Source organism: Musca vetustissima, unplaced genomic scaffold, assembly GCF_032173495.1.
Source record: "Musca vetustissima isolate MV318-11 ecotype Yass unplaced genomic scaffold, APGP_CSIRO_Mvet_v1 utg64379, whole genome shotgun sequence".
Lineage (NCBI taxonomy): Eukaryota > Metazoa > Arthropoda > Insecta > Diptera > Muscidae > Musca > Musca vetustissima.
The window spans coordinates 49,814-76,405 of NW_026884349.1; the positions used below are offsets into that span (position 1 = coordinate 49,814).

General features: G+C 34.9%; 1 protein-coding gene across 1 annotated transcript in view; it reads right to left on the reverse strand.

The window, feature by feature from the left end:
* Positions 1–1,584: 1,584 nt before the first annotated feature.
* The window catches only part of LOC133331321 (uncharacterized), a 48,303-nt gene continuing 23,295 nt past the window's right edge, over positions 1,585–26,592 (reverse strand). The window contains exons 4-9 of the mRNA XM_061539719.1: positions 24,217–24,533; positions 11,958–12,887; positions 9,353–9,711; positions 7,904–8,094; positions 7,420–7,543; positions 1,585–1,713 (exon numbers count right to left, since the gene is read on the reverse strand). Coding sequence (XP_061395703.1) covers positions 1,585–1,713; positions 7,420–7,543; positions 7,904–8,094; positions 9,353–9,711; positions 11,958–12,887; positions 24,217–24,533 — 2,050 coding nt within the window. The remainder of the gene's footprint in view (positions 1,714–7,419; positions 7,544–7,903; positions 8,095–9,352; positions 9,712–11,957; positions 12,888–24,216; positions 24,534–26,592) is intronic.

The following is a 26,592-nucleotide window of genomic DNA, read 5'->3' on the forward strand; positions in this document are numbered from 1 at the left end:
CGGATGTGCCTCCACAATTGATTTTGGATAAAATACGCATATTATTCGCGTATCGATATATTTTTGACTTACTTTCACACAGATTCGCGAATATGATAACACAAGAATGAATGTATGTGAAATCAATTCGAAGAAAAACGCGATTATATACGCGAATTTGTCAAAATAAGTTTTTGCTGGTTTTCCCACATTCAAGGTACCTATATCCGCTGTTTTATTGGACGGAATAGATCATGGATGGGCTCATTAGATCCGGCACGTAAAAAAACTAAAATCACGCGGGGTTCCACGGAATTTGAATGGACCTTCTTAAATGTAGACTCAAAAAACAGATTTTTTATAAAAATTTACGCACCAAATTTTTGTCTTTGGAATCCAATTGTAAATAAGCTACGAAGAGCACATTCATGAGATATACACTAAACGAAGTAAAATCACGAGTTCTACAATCCTATAATTAGTTTAGTGAATTATCTGGATGCGCATCCTAATTATAAGAAAAATTCAAAAAACACCGAAAGTCCGGCTTCAAAATGTCAGCATCCATTTTGGGTGGATGGAAAATCATACATTAGAACCATATTGTCCATGGGGTATTCTGCAACTTAGTCACTGATCACATGTTCGTGCGTTGTGTAGTTTAGCGACAAATCAGGAAGGAACACAAAAAAACTCGTTGGCTTCAACACATTTTCACCCACTTTTTTACATTACCACCATCACAGCTTCCACCAAACTTATTATTTATTACCAATATTTTAAGATTTCGACAAGAACACTTCATTTTATAGAAATGAATTTAAATTATATGCAATATGTTCATATTTCGCGAGTTATAACTTTGCAAACCTCAGCTTCAAGGAATTTAAAAGATTTTTGTAATTTCCCATATATATATATTCACATTTTCGTTATATATAGTATCACATAAAGTGTCTTGCTTTGGCATTTCTCACACACCTTTCTAATGAAATTTTAATACGTTATAAATAGACTACCACTTCATAATTATTAAAGCATAATATACTTACCTTTATTGATCGCCACTTCAGTGTATCCAATTAAAAGTTCAATCATCAATTGTATACAATTATTTTTCATATTTTCTTGTTTTTTTTTATTCCAATTTATTAGTAATAATACTTTTATAAGTTTCTTTATTTGTCTCTTAGTTTACGTCCTTTTTTCTGTTGTTGCTGTTGTTTTTTCCATAATAATGTATACATATATATGCACTAATGTCTGTATATAATAATCATAATAATAGTAATAATATATAATCAATTACATTTATTGTATTGCAAATTGGTTTTTTCGCCTTAAACTTATATGAAAAATATATTCATAATATATTCTCAGAAACTTATTAAGATATTCATTAGTTTTGTTTTTGTTATTAATCAGCTTATGTTTTGTTTTTTGTTTTTTCATGACTATACTTTAGTTATGTAGCAAAAATGTTTTTGTGTGTGTGTGTTTGTTTGGATATTTTTCCTAGTTTATTGTATCGTTTCACAAAAGGAAAATCAGACTAAAAGAAAATTAAATCTCTGTTACAAATTACAAAACAAAACGTTTTCTGCTTTAATTCCCATAATCACCGATAAATGTATCGATTATATAACGTTTCACTTCATTTATGGATATTCGTTTGTCTGAACATTGCCGACGTCCTTGCAGTCGTGGTAATATCAGTAGTTGTTGTAGTTCACCCTGCAACAGAAGAGAAAAGTAATACAAAGAGTCGATTTAATTAACCAAACATAATGTTGTTAATTTAATACAACATACAAATTAAATTTATAAAATTAATTATGTTGTATAAACAGAAACATGGCCTTGCCTAATTAAATCATAGCTTACCATATGTTATTACATGTATAAATATTGCAAGATATGGATGAATTTTACATACATTGCTTTCATATTCACAGAATAGGAATACAGATTCATGTTTTAATATATTTCCCATATAAAGATTTAGCCTTTTGAGGCTTCTTAAGACTTAATAAACTTGTTCACAAAATAATAATAATATGGGTACAGGTTTTATCGTAGCTACTATATTGTTCCGCCACATTTTGTTTTGATATTAATTACGATCAAATTAAATGCCAATCTCACGGTGGTGGGCATAAGAAGTTTGACACTGGGTTTCCTATTAACTAAGAAAGATCAATGCCAAATTAGAATCATTCATCATTAAAATTTGGATTAGAATTAACAAGGGAAAATGACGTTTAATAGCTTCCACCATCGGTAAACTGACAGTTACTTTCAAAGAATTTGAAAAACCATCCCATTAAAACTCGTTGCAAAGATCCTTAAAATTCCGAATATCGGAAGCCAGTTATATGTAGCAATATCTAATAATATCTCCTGTGTGGTCTATATCTAAACCATTAATTGTCTTAGAAACGAAAAACTATTGAAAATCATTGCTTTATGTGAATGAACAGAACACCGATTTTTTATGAATGAACTCTTCGAAAGTTGACCGAAAGCCAGACCCATGGTTATTTTTGAGAATATACATAGAATCACTTTCTGAGTCGATTTATGCATGTCCGCCTGTCCGTACTTGTACTTTTTGGAGCAATGTTGTTTAGCCCAAGGACGAACCCTATTGGAATTGGAAACCTGTAAGGAAAGTAGTAAAGTAGGACTGGGCCGACTATATGATACCCTTCACCACTTTGGGTATTTTGTACATATGTATCCTCACAATTATATGTCAATGTTCCCTCGAAGGAACATACTCATGTCTTTCTGCAAAGTTTGATAAATTTAATTTCATTCGGGCAGATTTAGGGTCGCCTGCGTACCGTGGGACAAATTTGTAGAAAACGATTTATAGCAAAATTGATACACGCTATTTGGTACGCCCGATCGAAATACATTTGAAAGCTATGGCTGCATATGCACCAATTTCAACAAAACCCAATAACGTCATTTAAGTCTCAATTCGATACGTTGTGCAAAATTTCGTGTTAATCGAACAAACATTAGGAGTTTGGTGCACCATTTACTTTAAATCGGACGAGAATATATATGGGAGCTATATCTAAATCTGACCCGATTTTCACGAAACTTAGCACACGTCATTCCAGGCTTAATTCAGTACGCTGTGCCAAATTTCGTGGAAATCGAAAGCTATTAAGGGACATTGGTGCACCATTTACCTTAAATCGGACGGAAATATATATGGGAGCTATATCTAAATCTGAACCGATTTATCCAATTCGAATAATAAATGCGACCTGTAGGGGAGACTGGGGCACCTTCGGCACTTTTTTTTATAGCTCTATATCTCAGTACTTATTCAACATTTAGAACAACTTTATTGCTGATTATTGTCTTCTGACACTTAATTATAAAAAATAGTACCAAAAAGATATAAAAAAAATAGTATTAGTTAAAACATTTTACAGTTTTGTAAAAAAGTCAAATTCGCCGAATGTGCCCAACCCGGGGTACCTTCGGCATTTGATGGGGCACATTCGGCACCATAGTCATAGCCGGGTAATTGTCATCGCTATCAGTCAGGTTGAAATTCTGATCATCTAAAGGCTCTATTTGGTTTTAATACGCCACACAATGTTTGAATTATAGGACTTTATTTTCTAGTGGCGGACGTTTACATCTCATGGTCGCACGCACCATCAGAAATAGAGGTTTTCTATCGCATTTTCGACAATACAAGCACGTTTGATCTTATATATGCAATTTATATTATATTTTTAAATATTTCTATAATAATACACATCGTAGTTAACTACCTTTTAATAATATGGTCTTAAAAATTTAAAAAGTTTTATACACGAAATACTTACGAAATGGAATTGAAATATTACAGAAACATCTATAAAAATACAAAAACCCATGTATCTAAATAAGCTTATTAGCGAGAAATTTCAAACTTTGTGTCAGTTATTTATTTCGATATTCGATACCTATGTATCGAAACTAGTGATGTACGGTGAGAGCTTCATATCGAAAACACGATTGCCGAAGGTGCCCCGATGCCGAAGGTGCCCCAGTCTCCCCTACTTTGTTTACAATTTAACATGGACTTAAAAAGTGATTCAATGGAACCATGTGTCTATCTCGTTTTCTTTTGCCTGTTACAAACATATGCACAAAGACATAATACCCTGCACCACAGTGTGGTGAAGGGTATAAAGATGCACCCTAACAGAAAGGCAATTAATATATATGGAGCTATATCTAAATCTGAACCGATTTTCACGGAAATGAACACACATAATTCTAGACTCAATTCAGTACGCTATGCCAAATTTTATGCAAATCGAAACATATATAGGGACATTGGTACACCATATACATTAAATCGGTCGAACATATATGGGAGCTATATCTAAATCTGGACCGATTTTCAAGAAAATTTATACACATCGTTCTGTTATCAATTCAGTACGCTATGCCAAATTTCGTGCAAATCGAAACATATATATAGAGACTTTGGTATATAATTTAGATTAAATGGGACGAAAATATATATATATATATCTACATCACGAAACTTAACACACATCATTCTAGACTTAATTCAGTACGCTACGCCAAATTTCGTCCAAATCGAATGATATATAGGGACTTTGGTACACCATTTACAATAAATCGGACGAAAATATATATTGGACCTATATCTAAAACTGGACCGATTTTAGGAATCTTAACACACATCATTGTAGACCTATTTCAATACTCTGTGTCAAATTTCGTTCAAATCGAAGGATATATAGGGACTTGGGTGCGCCTTTTACATAAAATCGGACGAAAATATATATAGGAGCTATATCTAAATTTGAACCGATTTTCCCAATTTCAATAGGGTTCGTCCTTGGGCCAAATAAGTGATCTATGCCAAAATTCATCCAATTCGGATCATAAATGCGACATGTACTTTGTTTACAATTTAATATGCATAAATCGACTTAAAAAGTGATTCTATGCATATTCTCAAAAGGAGCCATGTGTCTATCTCGTTACCTTCTGCCTGTTACAAACATATGCACAAAGACATAATACCATGTACCACAGTGCGGTGAAGGGTATAAAAATCGGCTCAGATTTAGATATAGTTGTTACATATATGTTCGTTCGATTTTATGAAAATTATGTCACAAACTCCCAATATTTGTTTGAATAAGACAACATTTTTCACAGAGTTCTGAATTAAGTCCCAATTAATGTAGCCAAGTTTTGTTGAAATCGCTTCAAATTAGATATAGCTCTCATATATAGCTTCGACCGATTTTATATAAATATTGCACCAAACCTTTACTGTTTTGTCTGATAGAGAAGCAATTTTGGTGAACCGAAGTGCCTATATACACGCAATTTGGCATCAGGTATGGAATTTAGTCTAGAATGTTTTGTATTAAGGTTGCTTGAAACCCTTTTATAAACATAAACATGTTCGTCCGATTTTATGCAAAAGTTATAACGATTTAAGTTCATCGACTCCTTATTGTGTAATCCACATTGGTTGTAGTGAAAAACTATCGCACCAAAATTGTCAAATCACTGTAACCAACACAACACAATGACAAACTTTTCAATGAACAGGCCAGTATTCCCTGCATTTTCGCCCGATTCTATATAAATAATGAACCCTGAAACTGATATAATTCGAAAAAGCTTTATATCTGTGTGTACAGCTATAGTTCTTTATAGTTATGTTTATTTTCTCTAACCCCAGCTAAATCAATTAAAATCAGTATTAATGTATCACAATAAAACATAATACTATCACTATTAGGATCAATAATTACTTTTTCGAATATCATTAAGTCACAGACGTCCGTTGTGACGACAAAGGTCGATACCCTCGTTTTTGTCCACACAGTAGACTTAATATAAATGAAAATGAATTAAAATTAATGTAAAATGAAGTAAAATGAATTTAAAATGAAGTAAAATGAATTAAATTATAAATATAGAAACTATATATATATTTAATTAATAGACTAGAATAATTTCCCAAACTTTGAAAGCGACCCTCGTTGTTGTTTACATCAAATGTTGGCTGCCCGTTAGGTTCATTGGTCGATCAACTCAAGGCCACACAACGCAACGCAACAATAGAACAACAAACAAACAAAGCAACACAGGCGACTTGAAGTGTCCGCAACTCTTGGGTCCGCCGGAATTAACCCGTCTGGAACCCTTGAAGTGTCCGTAACTCCTGGGACCGTTGGAATTTGACCCTCTAAGAGCCCCTTGAAGTGTCCGTAACTCTTGGGTCCGCCGGAATTAACCCGTCTGGAACCCTTGAAGTGTCCGTAACTCCTGGGACCGTTGGAATTTAACCCTCTAAGAACCCCTTGAAGTGTCCGTAGCTCTTGGGTCCGTTGAAGTTTAACCCTCTAAGAACCCCTGAAGTGTCCGTAACTCCTGGGACCGTTGGAATTTAACCCTCTAAGAACCCCTTGAAGTGTCCGTAGCTCTTGGGTCCGTTGAAGTTTAACCCTCTAAGAACCCCTGAAGTGTCCGTAACTCCTGGGACCGTTGGAATTTAACCCTCTAAGAACCCCTTGAAGTGTCCGTAGCTCTTGGGTCCGTCGGAATTTACCCTCTATCACCCTTGAAGTGTCCGTAACTCCTGGGTCCGCTGGAATTTAACCCTCGGAGAACCCCTTGAAGTGTCCGTAACTCTAGGGTCCGTCGTATTTAACCCTCTATGAACCCTTGAAGTGTCCGCAACTCTTGGGTACGGTGTATTTAACCCTCTATGAACCCTTGAAGTGTCCGCAACTCTTGGGTACGGTGTATTTAACCCGTTAAGACCACAACTTAACTCCGTAATCAAAGTAGTTTTGAAACAACCCCATAAGTGGTGGCACATAGTAACAGGGCTAACAGGGGGGAGTACTTATCCAGGTCTCCCACAAAGGACTCGAGCCAAAACAAGGAAGGAGTACTTATCAAGGTCTCCGGAGCTCTCATCGCAGATCAGTGGAGAACTTATCCAGGTCTCCCACAACGCCACGACAAGGACATATTTATTTTAATAAAGCATAAACCTGCATATAATAATATCCAACTGTAACTCCCCGAAAACCCAGCAATAAACCAAAATTTTGATTAAAACCCAAACAATCTGTGTTGTTACTCTCTCAGTCACTAGATAACAAATTTCTGTAACAGACCCTGGCCTCCGTGAGCTCACCCCAGCAACCGGAGAAAACTTGTGTCATTACACCGTTACAACGGCAATAAAATTTCATGAACTGTAAAATTACTCTTTAATATCGAATAAGAGTTGCCCTTCTTTTATGTATGAAAATTTCAATAGCACAATTCCGATTGTGTTTTATATTGAAATGTTACAAAATATAATTACAATATTTGGTATTTATTTTTACTTTCAATATTGGATATTCATATACTTACATTGAATCCTCGTCCAACTTCAACATCGGCATCCAAAGGCAATGAAAATAAACGTTTCGAAACGACAAAACTGTTCGACCAGGAACAATCGATGTAAATCGTTATGAAATCACCATTTTTTATGCTGTCAGAAACAAAGAAACGAACAAAAACAGACAAATATGAAAATTCGTAATAAAATGAATTTATTTTGTGTTTTTGGTGTTGTTCGCATAAAATAAAATATAATAACATTTGAACATTGAATGGGGAACGCAAAACAACAGAAACAAAAAAACCTCAACTATGGCCAATAAAAATGTAAATTTCAGTAACTCAGCCAAGGGCCAAAGGCATTTTATGCTGAATATTACAAATATATACACACACGCACATACAGGATGTTCAGAAATACATTTATGGGAAAACGATACTCCCAAACACACACTCATACATGCAATACACATGTATTCACACCGGTTTTCGCCACAAAGTTTTTACCCACCTTATGGCCACTTGATGCCACCGATAGTCGTATAAATTAAATTGAATGGGCAGCATTTCAGTGGTTTTATCTCTTTCCAAATACAGGTGTAAACCATCTCGATATGTTTCCAAGTACAGATTGTGTGTACCGTTGTGAATGGAAAATATTGTCGCCGTTGTAACTGCTGTCGCCGAGTTATAACTGTCATTCTGCCAATGAGGTTAAGTTTTCACATTCACACGAGTTAAATGGCCGTTGAAGAGGAGCCAAGTTTCAGATCAAAGCAAAGGGAATGAACATAAAAGAAATATAGTGATAAAAAATTGAATTAAGACATAATACGTAAATAAAAGGGAATATATAATAATATAATAATGTTGAAGGGAGATATATGGAAGGTGTAGACTCAGTTGAATAAAGTTAGTAGTATATATTATAAGAGTCTATAACATTTTATAGATGTCACTTTTGGGCACCTAAGAGTGTGAAAAACATATATGCGGAATCATTTAAATAAGGTGTTCATCCATGGAATGTGTCACAATATCAACCTGGGTTTAATTTGCATTCCTGGGAAGCATTATTCGCAGAAAAGTTTCAATATTTTTTTATATTTTGACATAGTCCAAATATAACCAGTAAGGAAAGTAGTAAAGTCGGACTGGGCCTATTTAATACCCTTCACCACTTTGAGTATATTCTTCATATGTATCCTAACAGACATCTTTATATATATATATATGTAAACCGACTACCATCAATCCCTACATATGTCATTCTGCAACCTATGCAAATTTTGGAAATGTGTAGTCGATTTATACATGGACGACCGTCTGTCTGGCTGGTACACACGATAATACTCAAAATGAGTAACCGATTTCGCATTGTAATGCATCTTTCAAACTTAAAATTTGGTATAAAAATCCAAATCATCAAAACAGCCATGCGTATTTCAAGGCCAGACCCCTTCTTTGTGTAAAATTTCATGATGTTCTGGTCATAATTTTGGCCTATAGAGCGACTTGAGAAAAACAAAAATAATTTTTTTTATCCATTTTATCTTTGCCAGAACCCATCACATATGCAAAATTTCATAAAGATTGGTCCAAAACTGTGGCCTGTTTTGTGTTTGCAAAATGTAATGGACAGACGGACGAACATAAATGTTTTATTCGGCTCAGATAGTCGAGATGTGACGATCGGTATACAGAAAGGTGGGTCTAGGACCAATATATGACAACATGACAACATAGTTGTGTAGGGTATAAATACTCCGCCTCAACACTAGATAGTAATACTGCAGACGTCTGCAAACCACATCGTCTGTTTCAACGGTATAGATTTGTCGCCAACACTGAATGACACTGTTTTACTTGGTTCCATATAAATGTAGGGCCCGGTTTAAAAGTTTATATGGACTTATTGCCTTTACATAAACACCTTTTCACATCTCTTATTTCTACTTACCTTCGCTCGCAGTGTCAGCATAATGGTAAAATTTAAAAAGTTATGCCATGTCTTAACAAAGCCAGTATTTTTCGGTATTGGTGTTATGGTATTTGTATTTTCTGTAAAACCATTCCAGAGACTCAAATCATTTGTCTGTGTCGATGGAACAGATCCGCCATTAAAATTAGTTGCTGATGCGGTTGTAACTGAAGAAGTGGCGGTCCATGCCGCCGCTGCAGACGACGATGATGATGAAGAAGATACAGCTGCTGATGGCGCTGTATTAAAATCGTTATTTAATGCTTGTGTTGATGTCGCACTTGTTTCCTCGTTGCTGGGATATTTTCGATAAAACTTCAATAAATCATTGATATCATCTGTAAATGAGGCGAAAAAACAAAACATGTGAAATATTATTGGTGTTATTGTTATGGTCTGACAATATTTGTATACAATAATAAATCATGGTTATTCCTAAAGCAAAATATTAAAACTTAAAAAAATTTTAAAGAAAACAATAAACCATTTACAACAGTTTTTCAGGGTTATGAACTGGGCATTTTAAAATTTAAGTGAAGAAAGGTCAAAACGCTAAATTAAAAAAAAGATAAACAAAACAAAATATAAAATAATGCTAGTTGAGTTAGGGGAACTCAATGATACCACATTGAAGGGTAACTACCGCAATGTTGATGCCCATGAACGGGGCAATGTCATTATGAGTTGTCTGCTAGTAGTTTTTATACCCTTCACCACACTGTGGTACAGGGTATTATGTCTTTGTGCATATGTTTGTAACAGGCAAAAGGACACGAGATAGACCCATAGTTCCTTTTGAGAATATGCACAGAATCACTTTCTGAGTCGATTTATGCATGTCCGTCCGTCCGTCTGTTTCTGTTAAATTGTAAAGAAAGTACAGGTCGCATTTATTATCCGATTTGGATGAAATTTGGCACAGCTCACTTATTTGGCCCAAGCACGAACACTATTGAAATTGGGAAAAATCGGTTCAGATTTAGATATAGCTCCCATATATATATTCGCCCGATTTAAGGTAAATTGTGCACCAAAGTCCCTATATATATTTCGATTTGTACCAAATTTGGCATAACGTACTAAAGTGAGCCTAGAGTGATGTCTGCCGAGTTTCAAGATTTAGATATAGCTCCCATATATAGTTTCGTCCGATTTCATGTAATAGGTGCACCAGAGTCCCTATATATACTTCGATTTGCACGAAATTCGGCATAACGCACTGAATTGAGTCGAGAGTGATGTCTGCCAAGTTTCGTGAAAATCGGTCCAGATTTAGATATAGCTCCCATATATAGTTTCGTCCGATTTTATGTTAATGGTGCGCCAAAGCCCCTATATATCTTTCGATTTGCACGAAATTTGGCATAACGTACTGAATTGGGCCTAGAGTGATGTCTGCCAAGTTTCGTGAAAATCGGTCCAGATTTAGATATAGCTCCCATATATAGTTTCGTTCGATTTAATGTAAATTTAGTCCAGAATGATGTGTGCCAAATTTTGTGAAAATCGGTTGAGATTTAGATATAGCTCCCTTTTATTATAGATTGATTTTAAGTAATTGACGCACCAAAACAAAACGTACTGAGATTAGTATAACCTAACCTGTGACAAGTTTCGTTGAAATCGCTTCATATTTGTATATATCTTTTATATATATTTTCGCCCGATTTTAAGTAAGTTGGGCATCAAACTCCTCATGTTAATCAGATTGACATCAAATTTTGCACAACGTACAAAATTGAGCATAGAATTACGTAGTTGATTTTTCTAGATGTACAGACATTGGCCAATGGATGACCTATTGATATTTGTTTGAAGTCGATTTACATACTTTTGTCCCATTATAACGAACGAATGACATGTTTATGAATAGATTAAGGTCGTTTCACATTTAGAAAAATATCACATATTTTATTTCATCCAATTTCATGTTAATAGTCCTGTTTAATATACCCATAGTGGTGAAGGGTATCATATAGTCGGCCCCGTCCGACTTTACTACTTTACTTACTGGGTTTTTTTTGCTCTATGAAAAATTTGAGATTGGAACCTCAACAAACCGATAATTAAGTGGGACCTTAGTATGGAGACTATGTAAAAAGGAGAAGAACATGTTCTATTCTTCAGGAACAGGAATTAGTAATATATATTGAGACTATGTCAGAAATGGACCAGCATTACCAATTTTCTGCAACGATGGATATATGTCGATCATGTTCTGCATAGATGTATGACAGTCTCTTAAAATCAGGAATACTAATCCTTGCCTTTGAAAATTTAAAATTGTTATTTGCGAAGTTGATTTTTTTTACTTCTATCTATTATGGACAAACTAAATTTCTTAAAACCCACTTAGAGCTATTGAGTCTCTCATTTTAATAATTTTGTTCAAGATTTTCAAACCGTAGTAGTTATTGACAGTTATGGTGGTATATCTATATTTAAGGCCATCAAAATTTAATTTTATTCAACCAAATAGAATTAAAGCATTCCAAAAACCATAATCATAAATTATTCTAACCTATCAACGACAACCAAATATACACAAAGGCAAAACGTTAATAAATTCAATTGTTTCACTTACCACTACATTCAAAATTATTGCACGTTCTCTGTTCGATATTGTAGCCTTCGCAGAACATTGTGCTCACAATTTTTGCTGATTTATGACGTTTATGCTTCGAACGCTGTCCTTTTTTGTGCATTTTCAAGTCTCGTTTATCCTCCGACAAGTGGGGACCATTAAATGGACTTTCATTGTAAATTCGTTCACTGTAGACATCGTTGAAATCACCCTCAAATATGCGCATAATTTCGGGTTGTTCAGTTGTTGTCGTTGCTGTTCTTGTTTTAAGTTTATTTTTGGCCCTTCGTGATTGTGTTTTTCCACCTAGTGACGCTGATGGTGCTGTCACAAAGTGCAACATATTGTTGTCCACTTCGTATACATCCGTTTGGGTCATCACTTCAACGCCATCCATCGCCTCGTCGTCGATCTTTGCTCTATTCCGTTGCCTGGCAACATCCTGTGATAGTTGAGCTCTTCTACGATGCTTTTTATTTCTAACATCCGGTTTTTCATAACGTTCATTTATAAAGCCAAAGGCAACAGCTTGACCACCACCGCCGCCAGCAACAGCATTCAGCATCGAACGTCCGCCATCGTCATCATCATCGGCACTGTCATAGTTGTCGATAGCTTTGAGCTGTTCAATGATTTCATCGTCATCATCATCCTCAAATATCATTCTGTCAATATCGTCGTATTGTTTTTCCTCCTCGGCATCTCCCGTAACCTCATCGCCCATCAGTTCATTATCGTCATCGTACTGTTCCACTTGCTCTTCCACCTCCAGCTCTTCTTCCTCGGCTTCGATTTCTTCTTCCTCGATTTCATTGAAATTCATTTTCATATCGACCATGGGATTATCGAGAAGGCAACGTCGGAAGCGCTGCTGAACGCCTTTGCCACAGGCCACACTGCAAACGGTGAAATCGCTCCAATCATCCCAACCTGAAAGAATACAAAACACAGACAGACAAAGAATATCAGTGGTGGGTGGCGGTGATGGTGAAAACGAATTAATTTATTTTTCCATAAGCTATGTGGGTATACCAGACGGATGTGGTTGTTGTAGTTGTTGTTGTTGCTGTAACTACATTAATTACACGAAAATGCTGTTAGTGGAATGAATGGATGAATATTTGCACATTGAAGCTAAGTGTATTGTAAACCATTATCAATTAAGTATCTGTCGAACACCTGTGGATGGTAGAGGACCATAACATGAATTTAAACAGCTGATGATTACACATCGAGATTGTAGTGGGAGAGAGAGACATAGAGAAGGAGGTGTGCTATTTCCCCCCTAAATGAAATATTATTAAATTAGCTAAGAAAGGAAGAAATATAGTCGCCACTAATAGAGGTAATCATATAACGAGCGTATGTATGCTTTTCTGCACAAAAGAGATAATTAGCGAAATCTAAAGAACATTCACTTCAATGATATTATTGTAATTTTACATTTTGGCTTCTCATTATTTTCTAATCTAAAATAACTAAAAGAGGGACATTTTAGTTTTAGCCTCCATGAAAAGACACCCCTGAATCTTCGAACTTGAAATATCCGTTCCAAACATTACTCTGTGTGGCAAAATCGAGCTCATTATCTGAGGTTGTGAAATTCCTTGTGGAGAGGAAAGTCCTTGAGGAGTATACTAAGAATCCAGAATGACAAATTCACCATAGTTTTTGAGTTATGACGAAATTTATTGGAGTAGGTGGATTTAAAGTTTTCTGAACAAGGATAGGGCAAAGGTGAAAAAGGACGATAAATCAACAGTCAAAATCATCGACCGGCGAAATTGGTCGCTATAAGCGATTTGTCGTTGTAAACGATATCAACATAAAGGCAGAACGCTTCTCGGGACGTTTGGTTAAGTTGTTTTAACCGATATGTCGTTTAAAATTGCGTCGTTATAAACGATTACGATTGTATATTAATAAAAGAGCAAAGTAACTGACTGACTAGATGAAGCCTAAATCTAGAAGTTTAGGATGTGGGTCACTCTTAGATCGAAGGTGTCAGATAAGGCTGGGTTTTTGGAAATTCGTACAAAAACGACACGGAAAGTAATAAAAAGTACTAAATATGGTATCACTTGTGTTTGGCGAATCGGTAGAGCTAGAACTCTTAAAATTGGAAAGAGGCGAAAGGCTTTTTGGAAATTCGAACTATGAATATCCGAATAGTACTAAAATGTACTAAATAGTACTAAAATGTACTAAATCGAACGTCGTAACACAATACAGACTTCTTAGTGAATGGATTCATGTAAAGTTGGCCGAAGATCCACTTTTTTATCGACAAATTGTGTTCAGAGACGAAGCAAATTTTTCAGCTTTGACAGTTGATTTCAAGGCTTTAAAAAGTTCAATATATGCCCTTTTTTTAATGTCTCACGCAATCACCTGCCTGTAATTCGGTCTTTAACTTTCACAGACATCAGCCTGCTAGCAGACTTTCAGTGTCAACAAAAATTGTGTACTTAAAATCATATGATGACACAGAGTTTAGAAAAAAAAAAACAATTTTTATTTTAACCCTCGGACAGTTTTGCCTGTCTTTCATCAAAAACAGTGACATCAATTGTAACGGTACATAGGATAAACGAAAAATTGCAAAGGAAGAGAGTAATTTTAAATGTCGAATATATTCGACAAAAACACTGAAAGGGTTAAAATGACACAGCAATAATTTGAAGGTCCAGACCTTTTTATTATTGAAAAATGTTGATGCCCTCCACCTCAAGGTGAAAATATCCTGTAGATATATAATCCTGCACAAAACCAGATTTTGAAATGATACTCTTTTTCTACTGAAAATTTACTTCAAAATTTTATTTTACGTTACACAACACCTGAACAAAATTTCTACTTATTTCACGTTGTATCCCCATTATGGCTTAATGTACTTTAATTCTAATTTACCAATAGTCCACATCTATACGTTCGAAACCAAATTTCTATTTCAATTTTAAAGCATACCTCTACTGCATTCCTGGTTTCCAATAATTCATTTCAATCGGATTAAAGGTTTAAATCTCTCAAATGATTTATGTTCCACGAAGGGTGGCAATGTGTCACTTGAATTACTTCATGTGTCATATATGGAATTCCTCAATTAAATCGAAACGTTCGCACCAATCGAACATTCACCTGAAATGAAGTCACGCGAATCAGAAGTGCCTCAACAAATCACAGTTTTACCCTCAATAAATTTTCCAGCTATCTATCATTCTTTCACATAAAGCAAAGACAGACAACAGCAACAGTAAAATAAATAAAGCCAGTAAGGAAAGTAGTAAAGTCGGACGGAGCCGACTATATGATAGCCTTCACCACTTTGGGTATATTCAACAGATGAATCCTAACATTGTAAATTAATTTAAAGCAAATATAAATCGGACACCCGTTGATTATTTGGATAAATACCTGATAAACATGAGAAGTTTTTGCACCATTTACTTAAAATCAGACGAAAATATATACAAACGCTATATCGAAATATAAACCAATTTAATCGAAACTTGTCACAGGTTAGGTTATACAAATTTCAGTATGTTTTGTACATATGACCACATTTCGAGTTCTTGGTGCATCAATTTAATTAAAATCGGGAGAAAATATATACCGATTTGAACCGATTTCAACAAAACTTAACACATGCTGAGTTATATTAACTTCAGTATGTTGTGCAAGATGTTATGTCAATCGGCCCAACGTTGGGTCTTTGGTGTACTTTTAACTAAAATCGGACGAAACCATATATGGGAGCTATATCTAAATCGGAAACGATTCCTACAAAATTTTGAAAACATTAGGCAATATAAATTTCAGTACGTTGTGCAAAATTTTGTAGCAAACGGCCTAACATTGGGTCTTTGGTGCACCTTTTACTAAAAATCCGATGAATCTATATCTAGGAGCTATATCTAAATCTGAACCGATTTGAACAAAATTTGCCACACGTTATGTAATAGTATCAATTTGGGTAAAATCTGAACCGAGCTATATCTATATCTGAACTGATTTCACGAAACATACACATAATTCTAGACTTTATTCAGTACGCTATGCCAAATTTCGTGCAAGTAGAAAAATATATGTGGACTTTGGTGCAGCATTTACATTAAATCGGACGAAAATTTATATGGGAGCTATATCTAAATCTGAACCGATTTTCAAGAAACTAAACACACATCATTCTAGACCTAATTCATTACGCTGCACAGTGGGTTAGAATACCCTGTTTCCTTGGATTAATTAAAAAATTAAATTTTAAGTATCGTTAAAAATTTTTGCACACGGTTAAAGTATATAAAATTCTACATCACTTGTCGTTGAAATAAATGTCAAAGTCAAACTTCATACAAATTTTTGTGCCAAAAAAGGATGAAAAAAATGAAAACGTTTCCGTTGAAAATTTTATTTATTTTAAAAAGTATTGTAAAAGTTAAACATTTTTCAACGGAACCATAAAGTTTGGGTTATTTTGCAAATACTTCGTTAACATTTGAGTATGAAATTGTGTTTGGAAGTGATTAAGATTTAGTTATTTATATTGAAAATGCCAAAAAAATTAATATTTTTATATTTTAAATGGATAAATAGTTATTATTCGTCCAGATTCGTGTCATATTTTTTGGTTTATATTAAAGAGGACATAAATCTGTGTTATATTGCAAAATTTTACGCTGCCCTTTTGTGCCTTTTAGAAGCTATGCATTGTTTAATACAAGTGTTGCAGCAGTCAAATTAGCTAAAAGTCACATTGATCTCGTGGCTGGTGATGTTGTTGAGTGTTGTGTTTTCTTGTTTTTCATGTTATTTTTTCTAATTATTTTATTGTTGTTATTTTTGTTTCTTTTAATAATATTCTTTGTTACAATAATATTTTGTTTTTGTTTATATTAATAATATTCATTGTTCTGACAAATAGTGCCTGTGTTGTGCAGTTTCAAGTAGTCGGGTAAAAGGGATCTTTATTAGCATTTTTTATTGATACAAGTTCGAACGTTGTTTTTTATAATCGTCGAAGCTTATGATGAATTCGAGCGCTCAAACAATGAATGACAAGATGACATTTTTAGCTAAAGAAATAAAAAAAAACGCACCAAAACGCTAAAAAAATCTGCCGAAATAACAAAAATATATGTTAATTTAATAAAAATGCACGTGTCGGTTATAGCTGTATCCAGTGGCCATGAGGTTAATAATGAAAAATTTCAAATGTATGCACACAATACAGGACGACTTTTTGTTGAAACGTATCCTTGGTATAATATGCCTACCATTTTGCACAAGTTTTTTATTCACGGACCCGAAAGTGTGTCAAATGCCCTTTTGCATATTGAGCAATTATCAGAAGTTGGTGATGCTGCGGACGGAGATGGCCTGTCAGAAACAGTGACGTAAATGACATACATTTCCGACGTATAATACATACGTCAGAAACGTCGGAAACCCACTCAAAACCATTATGTTTTTTATAAAATAGCTATTTACATTTATCGATTTGGAAATAACGTATGCTTTATTCAAATTCATATCGAATATCAACATTTTTTTCTTAAAAAAATTCAGAATTTTTTATCAGTTCTAGTAAAGAATAACCAGATATACAGTAAAAATGATATATGTTCATGAAAATTACTGTATATGGTGATAATATTGAAATAAATGACGTTTACTACATTTTATGCAGGTATACGACGTTTACACCTTTTTGACAGTCGGAAACCTGAAAATTCGTCATACGGACCATCCCTGGCTGCGGATGATGACGATGTGGATGATTAACTTTAAGATGTATAAAATTCAATGTTTAAGTTATCATATTGTACTCCTTGCACTATATACCTACACTGATATTTGGCACTACTTAATAAAATTATACTCAAATATACTTAGAAAACATTTTTTTAACTTATTTTAATGGTATTAACTAAAAAATAAAGAAAAATTATTCTAATATAGCTTCCCTGATTTGATCCAAGAAAACATGGTACGCTAACCCACTGTGCGCTGTGCCAAATTTCGTGCAAATCGAAAGATATATAGGGACTTTGGTGCACCATTTAAATTAAATCGGAAAAAAATATAAATGGGAGCTATATCCAAATCTGAACCGATTTTCAGGAAACTTGACACACATCATTCTAGACCTAATTCATTACGCTGTGCCAAATTTCGTGCAAATCGAAAGATATATAGGGACTTTGGTGCACCATTTAAATCGGAAAAAAATATAAATGGGAGCTATATCCAAATCTGAACCGATTTTCAAGAAACTTGACACACATCATTCTAGACCTAAATCATTACCCCATGCAAAATTTCGTGCAAATCGAACGATATATAGGGACCGTTTACATTAAACCGGATAAATATATATATGGGAGCTATATCTAAATCTGAACCGATTTTCCCAATTTCAATAGGGTTCGTCCGTGGACCGAATAAGTGATCTATGCCAAATTTCATCCAATTCGGATCATAAATGCGACCTGTACTTTGTTTACAATTTAACATGGACAGACAGACGGACAGGCAGACGGACGGACGTACAAACGGACATGCATAAATCAACTTAGAAAGTGATTCTATGCATATTCTCAAAAAGAACCATGTGTCTATCTCGTTTCCTTTTGCCTGTTACAAACATATGCACAAAGACATAATAGCCTGTACTACAGTGTGGTGAAGGGTATAAACAACACTGATGAAGCCCTAAATAAAACACCCAGTTCTAATGTTGCAATGAAAAAGAAAATAAAAAAACGCAAAATAAAATAGAAACCAAAAAAAGTTACATGAAACCACAAATAAAAAATGAAAAACTAAAACAATTAAAATGGAAAAGGAAAAACAAGTCAATGCACCCTGAATGTAAAATAAAGTCAATTGTTAGTTTGTATTCAGCTTCAAGTTGCACGATACGTATGATTCATGTTATGCATGTGCATATTTTATAAAGGACAACCATATAGTGGCTGATTGTATGTGTGTTTGTGTCGTGTGCATCACTGAAACCCATACTGGGTAAAAAAATCGATAAGATATGTGTTAACGCATCACTGACACTTTGAAGAAGTGCGGAACAGTATGAACACACACTCATAACTTATTTCTCGTTTTGTTGTATTCAAGTGATCCGATAAAAGAGTAGTAGCATCGAAACATGCATAGTTCCTTCCGTTCAACTAGTTGGATGAATGCAAAAACCAAATCGAAACAAAGAAATCAGGTACTTATGCAAATTGGCACATGTCAGGGAAAATTCAAATGAAACGGAACCACCAACACCATCATGAATGCATGTGAAAACATGTCCTTCATTTTTTTCTCCCCTTTGTTGAAAAATCAGATACACAATCGAAAGACAAATTCATGTAGGGTAATTGGAAGTTGTATTTGAAAGTAGGACAGCAAAAATTGTATTTTCTAGAACATGCTAAAATAAACAATAGATTAATTAATGGTATTCTATTTAGAATCTGAGCCGATTATTCATGGCTGTCAGTCCATTCAATATTATTATAGTCACCACAGAGTTAGTTAGTCTGTTCAGAATTAGATCCCTAGTATCGCCGTGTTCTTTAAGCCCATGCAAATTGAAATAAATCCTGTCGATAGGACATATTTATTAAAGCAAAAATTCGAAACTACACTTCTGCAATATTGAAGATAGGAATTCTAAACCTAAATTTATGTCACATCTGTGATTATTGTTATTGAAACTGAGATATATCGCTCGATTTTTCTTGGTATCCCACATATTCGGTATTTTAAGTATTTAAGTACAGGGTGTGATGTCTTTGTACATATGTTTGTAACAGGCAAAATGAAACGAGTTAGACACACGGTTCCTTTCGACAATATGCATAGAATCACTTTCTGAGTTGATTTATGCATGTCCGTCTGTCTGTCCGTCCATGTATTTTTGCGAACAAAGTACAGGTCGCATTTATGACAACATTTTGCAGAGAGTATTTAATTAAGTCTTGATTGATGCATGCTAAGTTTGGTTGAAATCGGCTCAGATTTAAATATAGCTCACAAATATACTTTAGTCCGCTTTTATGCAATTGGTGCAAATAGAGGAGCCTATGTCTGTTCGCTTTACATGAAATATTGTATAGCGTATTGGATTGAAGACGTTTCAAGTTTAAATATAGCTGCCATATATAATTTCATCCGATTTCATCAAAATGATGTACCAAATAACTAAAGTTTATCCGCTTAGGACGAATAAGTGCACAACATACCAAATCGAACCTAAAATAACGTGTATTGGATTTAGTGTCGAGATTAATTTTTAAAAATTTTTGAAATATTTCTGCTAAAAGTTATCAATATTAGTCCACACTTTAGGGTAGCCCCAATACGTCCCAAACAACGGTATTTTATACAAATGGGCTGTAATTTTAATTTTTGGATAATCATTGAGTAGAAAATCTTTAAAAGTTCTATCGCAATCGGAGATAGAACTTTTAGAACTTTGATATATTCGTCCTGGCCGAACATTACAACGTTTTTACTTCTTTGGTGTTTTAAAGGCTTTCATAAATTCCGAAATATTGGACGGTAAAATACAGTATCTATATTGGTCGAAATTTTCATATCGGTTTCACATAATTTTTCCAGTGACTATTGTTTTTTTCATATCGGATTCCTAGTGAATAAAAAAAAAAACATTTTTCCAGAAATGTTTTAATAATGGTTCATGTTTTAAACTATGCAGTTGTTTATTAAATCGATGCATATATAGAGCCTAGAGATGGTATTTACCTGATAAATACCCAATGGGTGGGTAAATACCCATTTGCGGGTATTCATTTGGGTGTTTACTATATTGAATCGGTAAGGTTTCTATAATATCAAATCGATTTAAAATGGATAGTTTTACAATGCTTTACACACGTGTCAAAACTAATACTAGTATGGGAAATGGGGTGTCTGAGAGCATATTTTTATATAGCCCCCATATAACTGTACCTCCCATTTTAGGTAATTTGTGTCTATTAGCTGCATTTAAAAACCAGTATATGATACCCTTCACCACTTTGGGTATATTCAACAGATGAATCATAACAGACGTCGAATTTTTGAAGGACCATTAACATGAAAATGGATCCATAAACATGTCATTCTGTAACCTACACTAAAGTTTTCATTTGGTCAGATATAGGGTTGCTTCTTACAATGGGACAAAATTATATAAAGCAATGTAAAGGAAATGTATTATAGTAACTACAGTTCATTGTACCAATTGTGTGGAAATCAGACAAACTTTGGGTCTTTAGTGCACAATTTACACACACTCGGAAGAAAAAATATATAGGAGCTATATCTAAATCTGAACCGATTTTCACGAAACTTAACACACATAATTCTAGACCTTATTCATTACGCAATACCAAATTTCGTGCAAATCGAAATATATATAGGGACTTTGGTGCAACATTTACATTAAATCGGACAAAATTATATATGGGAGCTATATCTACATCTGGGCCGATTTTCAGTAAACTTAACACACATCATTCTAGACGTAATTCATTACGATATGCCAAATTTCGTGCAAATCGAAATATATATAGGGATTTTGGTGCACCATTTACATGAAATCGGACGAAACTATATATGGGAGCTATATCTAAATCTGGACCGATTTTCTCGAAACTTCGTAGACATCATTCTAGACTCAATTCAGTACGTTATGCCCAATTTCGTGCAAATCGAAAGATATATAGCGACTTTGGTGCACCATTTACATGAAATCGGACGAACCTATATATGGGAGCTATATCTAAATCATGATTTTCACGAAACTTGGCAGACATCATTCTAGACCTAAATGATTAGGCTGTACCAAATTTCGTGCAAATCGAAAGATATATAGCGACTTTGGTGCACCATTTACATGAAATCGGACGAAACTATATATGGGAGCTATATCTAAATCTGGACCGATATTCTCGAAACTTGGCAGACACCACTCGAGGCTTAATTCAGTACGTTATGCCAAATTTCGTGCAAATCGAAAGATATAAAGGGACTTTGGGGCACTATTTACATGAAATCGGACGAAACTATATATGGGAGCTATATCTAAATCTTGACCGATTTTCAGACATCATTCTAGACCTAATTCATTATGCTGTACCAAATTTCGTGCAAATCGAAAGATATATAGGGACCGTTTACATTAAATCGGTTAAATATATATATGGGAGCTATATCTAAATCTGAACCGATTTTTCCCAATTTCTATACGGTTCGTCCTTGGGCCAAACAAATGAGCTGTGCCAAATTTCATCCAATTCGGATCACAAATGCGACCTGTACTTTGCTCACAAAAATACATGGACAGACAGACGGACGGGCGGACGGACATGCATAAATCGACTCAGAAAGTGATTCTATGCATATTCTCAAAAGGAACCATGGGTCTATCTCGTTTCCTTTTGCCTGTTACAAACATATGCACAAAGACATAATACCCTGTACCACAGTGTGGTGAAGGGTATAAAAACATATGGCACAGGGAGTTCTCTATGGGTACCAACCAGAGCTCCGATTTGCTCGATTTTACTCGCGAGTGAAAAATACTCCCGAGCGGGAGTAAGTAAAGAGTACGAGTTTTTAGGGAGTATACTCTCCACTCTTTTATTTTGTTTGGGAGTGCACGCGAGTACTCCTTGTTGAAGAAAAATAGTGTGAGTGAAAACGTTCGAAATAGAGTAAGAGTTCACTCTAAGAGTGAAATCGAGTGGACAAATAAATTTGGTTGTTTGGTTATTTGTGTGTGTGTGTAGTACCAAAATTTTTTTTTGATGTTGATCTTTTGTGTGGTGTGGGGAGATAGATCATTACAAAAAACATAAAAGGACATTGATTATTTTGTTTATTGAAAATGTTTACACATGTGATGTACGAATAAAAATCTTATATGAAATGACTTACATAAAGAGAACGCAGAAAACGAGCTTGTTGATGCATGCTTTCCCAGCAGTACTGCAAACCAAACATCACAAAACAAACAAACAATGCACACAAACAACATCAAGTAAAACAACGGTATCACAAAAAAATATATATAATAAAAGAGTACTCGCAAGAGTGTAATCTGCTCGATTTCGAGCGTATTTCACTCCCACTCGAAAACGAGCAAAGCATCTCCGCTCTTATTTGAGTGGCAAAGAAAAATAGAGTAAACTCTATTTACTTTTTCTACTCGCAGGAGTACTCCCGCTCGAATTCGAGCGAGATTCATGTCTATGTTTTCTGGTAGCCCCCATATAAAGGTCTTTTGAGTATTTACTCAAATATTGGATATAAACTCATTAACAGGCGAACCACTTGACATTGGCGGCCAAAGTTTGGCTCATATGTTTTTAATGCCAAAACTAATACTGGTAGACATATAACCGTACCTGTCGATACCCAGTAGTTCGAGTAACTGGTGATGAACTAGATATTTCACTAATTACCTGTAAGTACCACTAGTTACCACTTCATACCCTAGACTGGTGAATTTAACATGGGTATGTCATTGGGAAATCAATTGTCCCTGCCTGCGTTACAGTCATTTCGATAGTTGTTTCATTACCCTTTGCATTACCAGTAACTACTGAATTGGTGTGATGTGCGTAGACAAATTTTTCAATTGACAAAAAAATCCAACTGTCTATTTTGTGTTCCTTTTTGGATTATGAAGTAACTAGATCACCAAGTAACTAGCTATATAACTATATAATAGCAGACAATTGATATTTTTTGAACAACTGGGCATTGTTATATATTATAAGGCTTATATAACGACCCTTATCGTGATCTCAATATGCAAACGGGCCTGGTTAAATTGAAATAGAATTTCATTCTGGTCAAAAATATATCCTCTGTTGGATTTCAGGTGAATATTTCCATGTGTTGCAAACGAAATGACAAATGGTGGAGGGAGCAAACATAAAAAATGTCATTATGTTGTCCCAATACCATTCGCACTCGATAGGGTAGTATTTCATAAAGTTGACTTCATCTTGGAAAATTCCTTTTTGGTTTTATGCAGTGTAACTTTGAAAATAGTTTTCATTCATTGGATATCGTTCTTGTTATATGTGAGATTATATATTACATTAAGATTTTATGTTAAATTGTTTTCCTCTCCCTGCGTAACTCTTTAACGCATCGACACGGATCTTGTAAATATGTTTCCCTGTAGTATTATAGACATAGTTAATTTTCTACATGGCGCACATATTTCAAAACTTACCTAAATGTGTCCATATGAAACTTTCAAATTGTGCTGACCAACGATGTAAACCATTTATGCTGATCTTCAGGATTTGTTTGGTTTGTTGTGACGGCTGATGGTTACTCTGTTGGTGTTGTGATTGCTGGTGGACGGATGCTGATGATGATAGCGACGATGGCATTGATGTGTCTACAGAATAACCATGACGATGTTGTTGTGTCTGTTGTTGCTGGTCCATTGTTATTAATTCGCCAAAAATAATTAAATCTGTCGGCAATATTTTTAATAAATTCCCATCGAAGCACGATAATGGTTCTATGGTTGCATTTAATTGTCTGCAAAAAAAACGAATATGAAACATGAGTGTGAGAGGTAGCCTAATTAGAGCTAATGTATTGGAAAATCATGTTAAATTAGTGTTGCTGATGGTTTCAAATCATTGCCAATGAATTGGATTAGAGAGAACATACAAATTACATTTCATAGGTAAATATTTTACACTATTTAGTCAAATAGGTTTTTTTTTAAATTTAATTTTTTAATTCCTGCATTTGAAACGAAGAAAAACCTTGAGGGATTCCAGAGCTACTATTTCACCCAGAAAAACCTGTACGAAAAGTAGTAAAGTCGGGACAGACCATGTGCAAATCGAAAGATATATAGGTACTTTGGAGCACCATTTATATTAAATCGGACGAAAATTTATATGGGAGTTATATATAAAACTGAACCGGGTTTTTCCCAATTTCAATATGGTTCGTCCTTGGGTCAAATAAGTGGGCTGTGCCAAATTTCATCCAATTCGAATCAAAAATGCGACCAGTACTTTGTTTACAATTTAACATGGACAGACAGACGGACGGGCATGCATAAATCGACTTAAAAAGTGATTCTATGCATATTCTCAAAAGTAACCATGTGTCTTTCTCGTTTCCTTTTGCATGTTACAAACATATGCACAAAGACATAATGCCGTGTACCACAGTGCCGTGAAGGGTATAACAACAGTTTGGTGTGGTTTGAGGGCCGATGGAATGCTCTGTCATTTACAGATGACGTCAGTGAGAACGTAACCGCCAACGAACATAGCTGTCGTATCCATATATCCGAATATTTGATGCCTAAAATTTGAAACTCGTTGTTTCGTCGACAGGATTTTGTCCTGCAGGTATATATCGAGCTCAGATCTTCCATCTCACCTAACCGAGGGAGGATATGAGGCGATAGACTCTGAAGCGGCGATTGGAGAAATCTCTAACACTTTACCTATCAGCATTCCCATGGTTGATGAGACGATGATGGTGAGGTGGTCCGTGGTAATCATTCAGTTTGCCATGTGTTGAGCTACAAATTTGCTCGGACAGCGATTTACCCCCTGGCCATTACATAGGACTGAATGTCAGAATTCATGATGGAGCTGGGGAACCAAGCGGTAGTGCCCCAAAAGTATGGGTGCAAATAGATCTGTTCTGAAGCGAGTGGTGTAAGAAGAATAAAAGTCTCTGTATCCGTTCTAATACGGAACAACCTCTAAAAATGTACCCATTCCCTACATTAATTGCACCTCATCGCAATAGAGCTGTGGTAAATGCGAGCTCCGATGTTTCCCTCTATCCCCGCATGGATAAAAAGTGTTCGGAGCAGGCGTTCCGAGATGTAATTCTACTCCCATGACAAAAATAATATCCACATATTTGCATTTGTTAAGATGGTCGTCTCTTGTCGAAGTCTTGCTTAAAAACCTTAAATCTTAATTTAACCCACAAATTTATTATTAACCAGTAAGGAAAGTAGTAAAGTCGGACTGGGCCGACTTTATGATACCCTTCACCACTTTGTGCATATTCTACATATGTATCTTAAAAGACGTCGGCTTTTAGAAGGAACATTGACATTAAATTTAAGGAACATAAATAAATGGTATTTACCTGATAAATACCCAATGCGTGGGTAAATACCCATTTGCGGGTATTTATTTCGGTGTTTACTATATTGAGTCGGTAAGGTTTCTATAATATCAAATCGATTTAAAATGGATAGTTTTACAATACTTTAAACACGTGTCAAAACTAATACTAGTATGGGAAATGGGGTGTCTGAGAGCAAGTTTTGATATAGCCCCCATATAACCGTACCTCCCGATTTTAGGTAATTTGTGTCTATTAGCCGCATTTAAAAAGTATATGGCACAGGGAGTTCTCTATGGGTACCAACTATCCATGCAAAACTGTATCGACGTAGGTCTACGTTTTTTGTTAGCCCCCATATAAAAGACCGCCTTTTGTGTATTTACCCAAATATTGGATATAAACTCATTAACAGGCAAACCACTTGACATTGGCGGCCAAAGTTTGGCTCATATGTTTTTAATGCCAAAACTAATACTGGTATGGA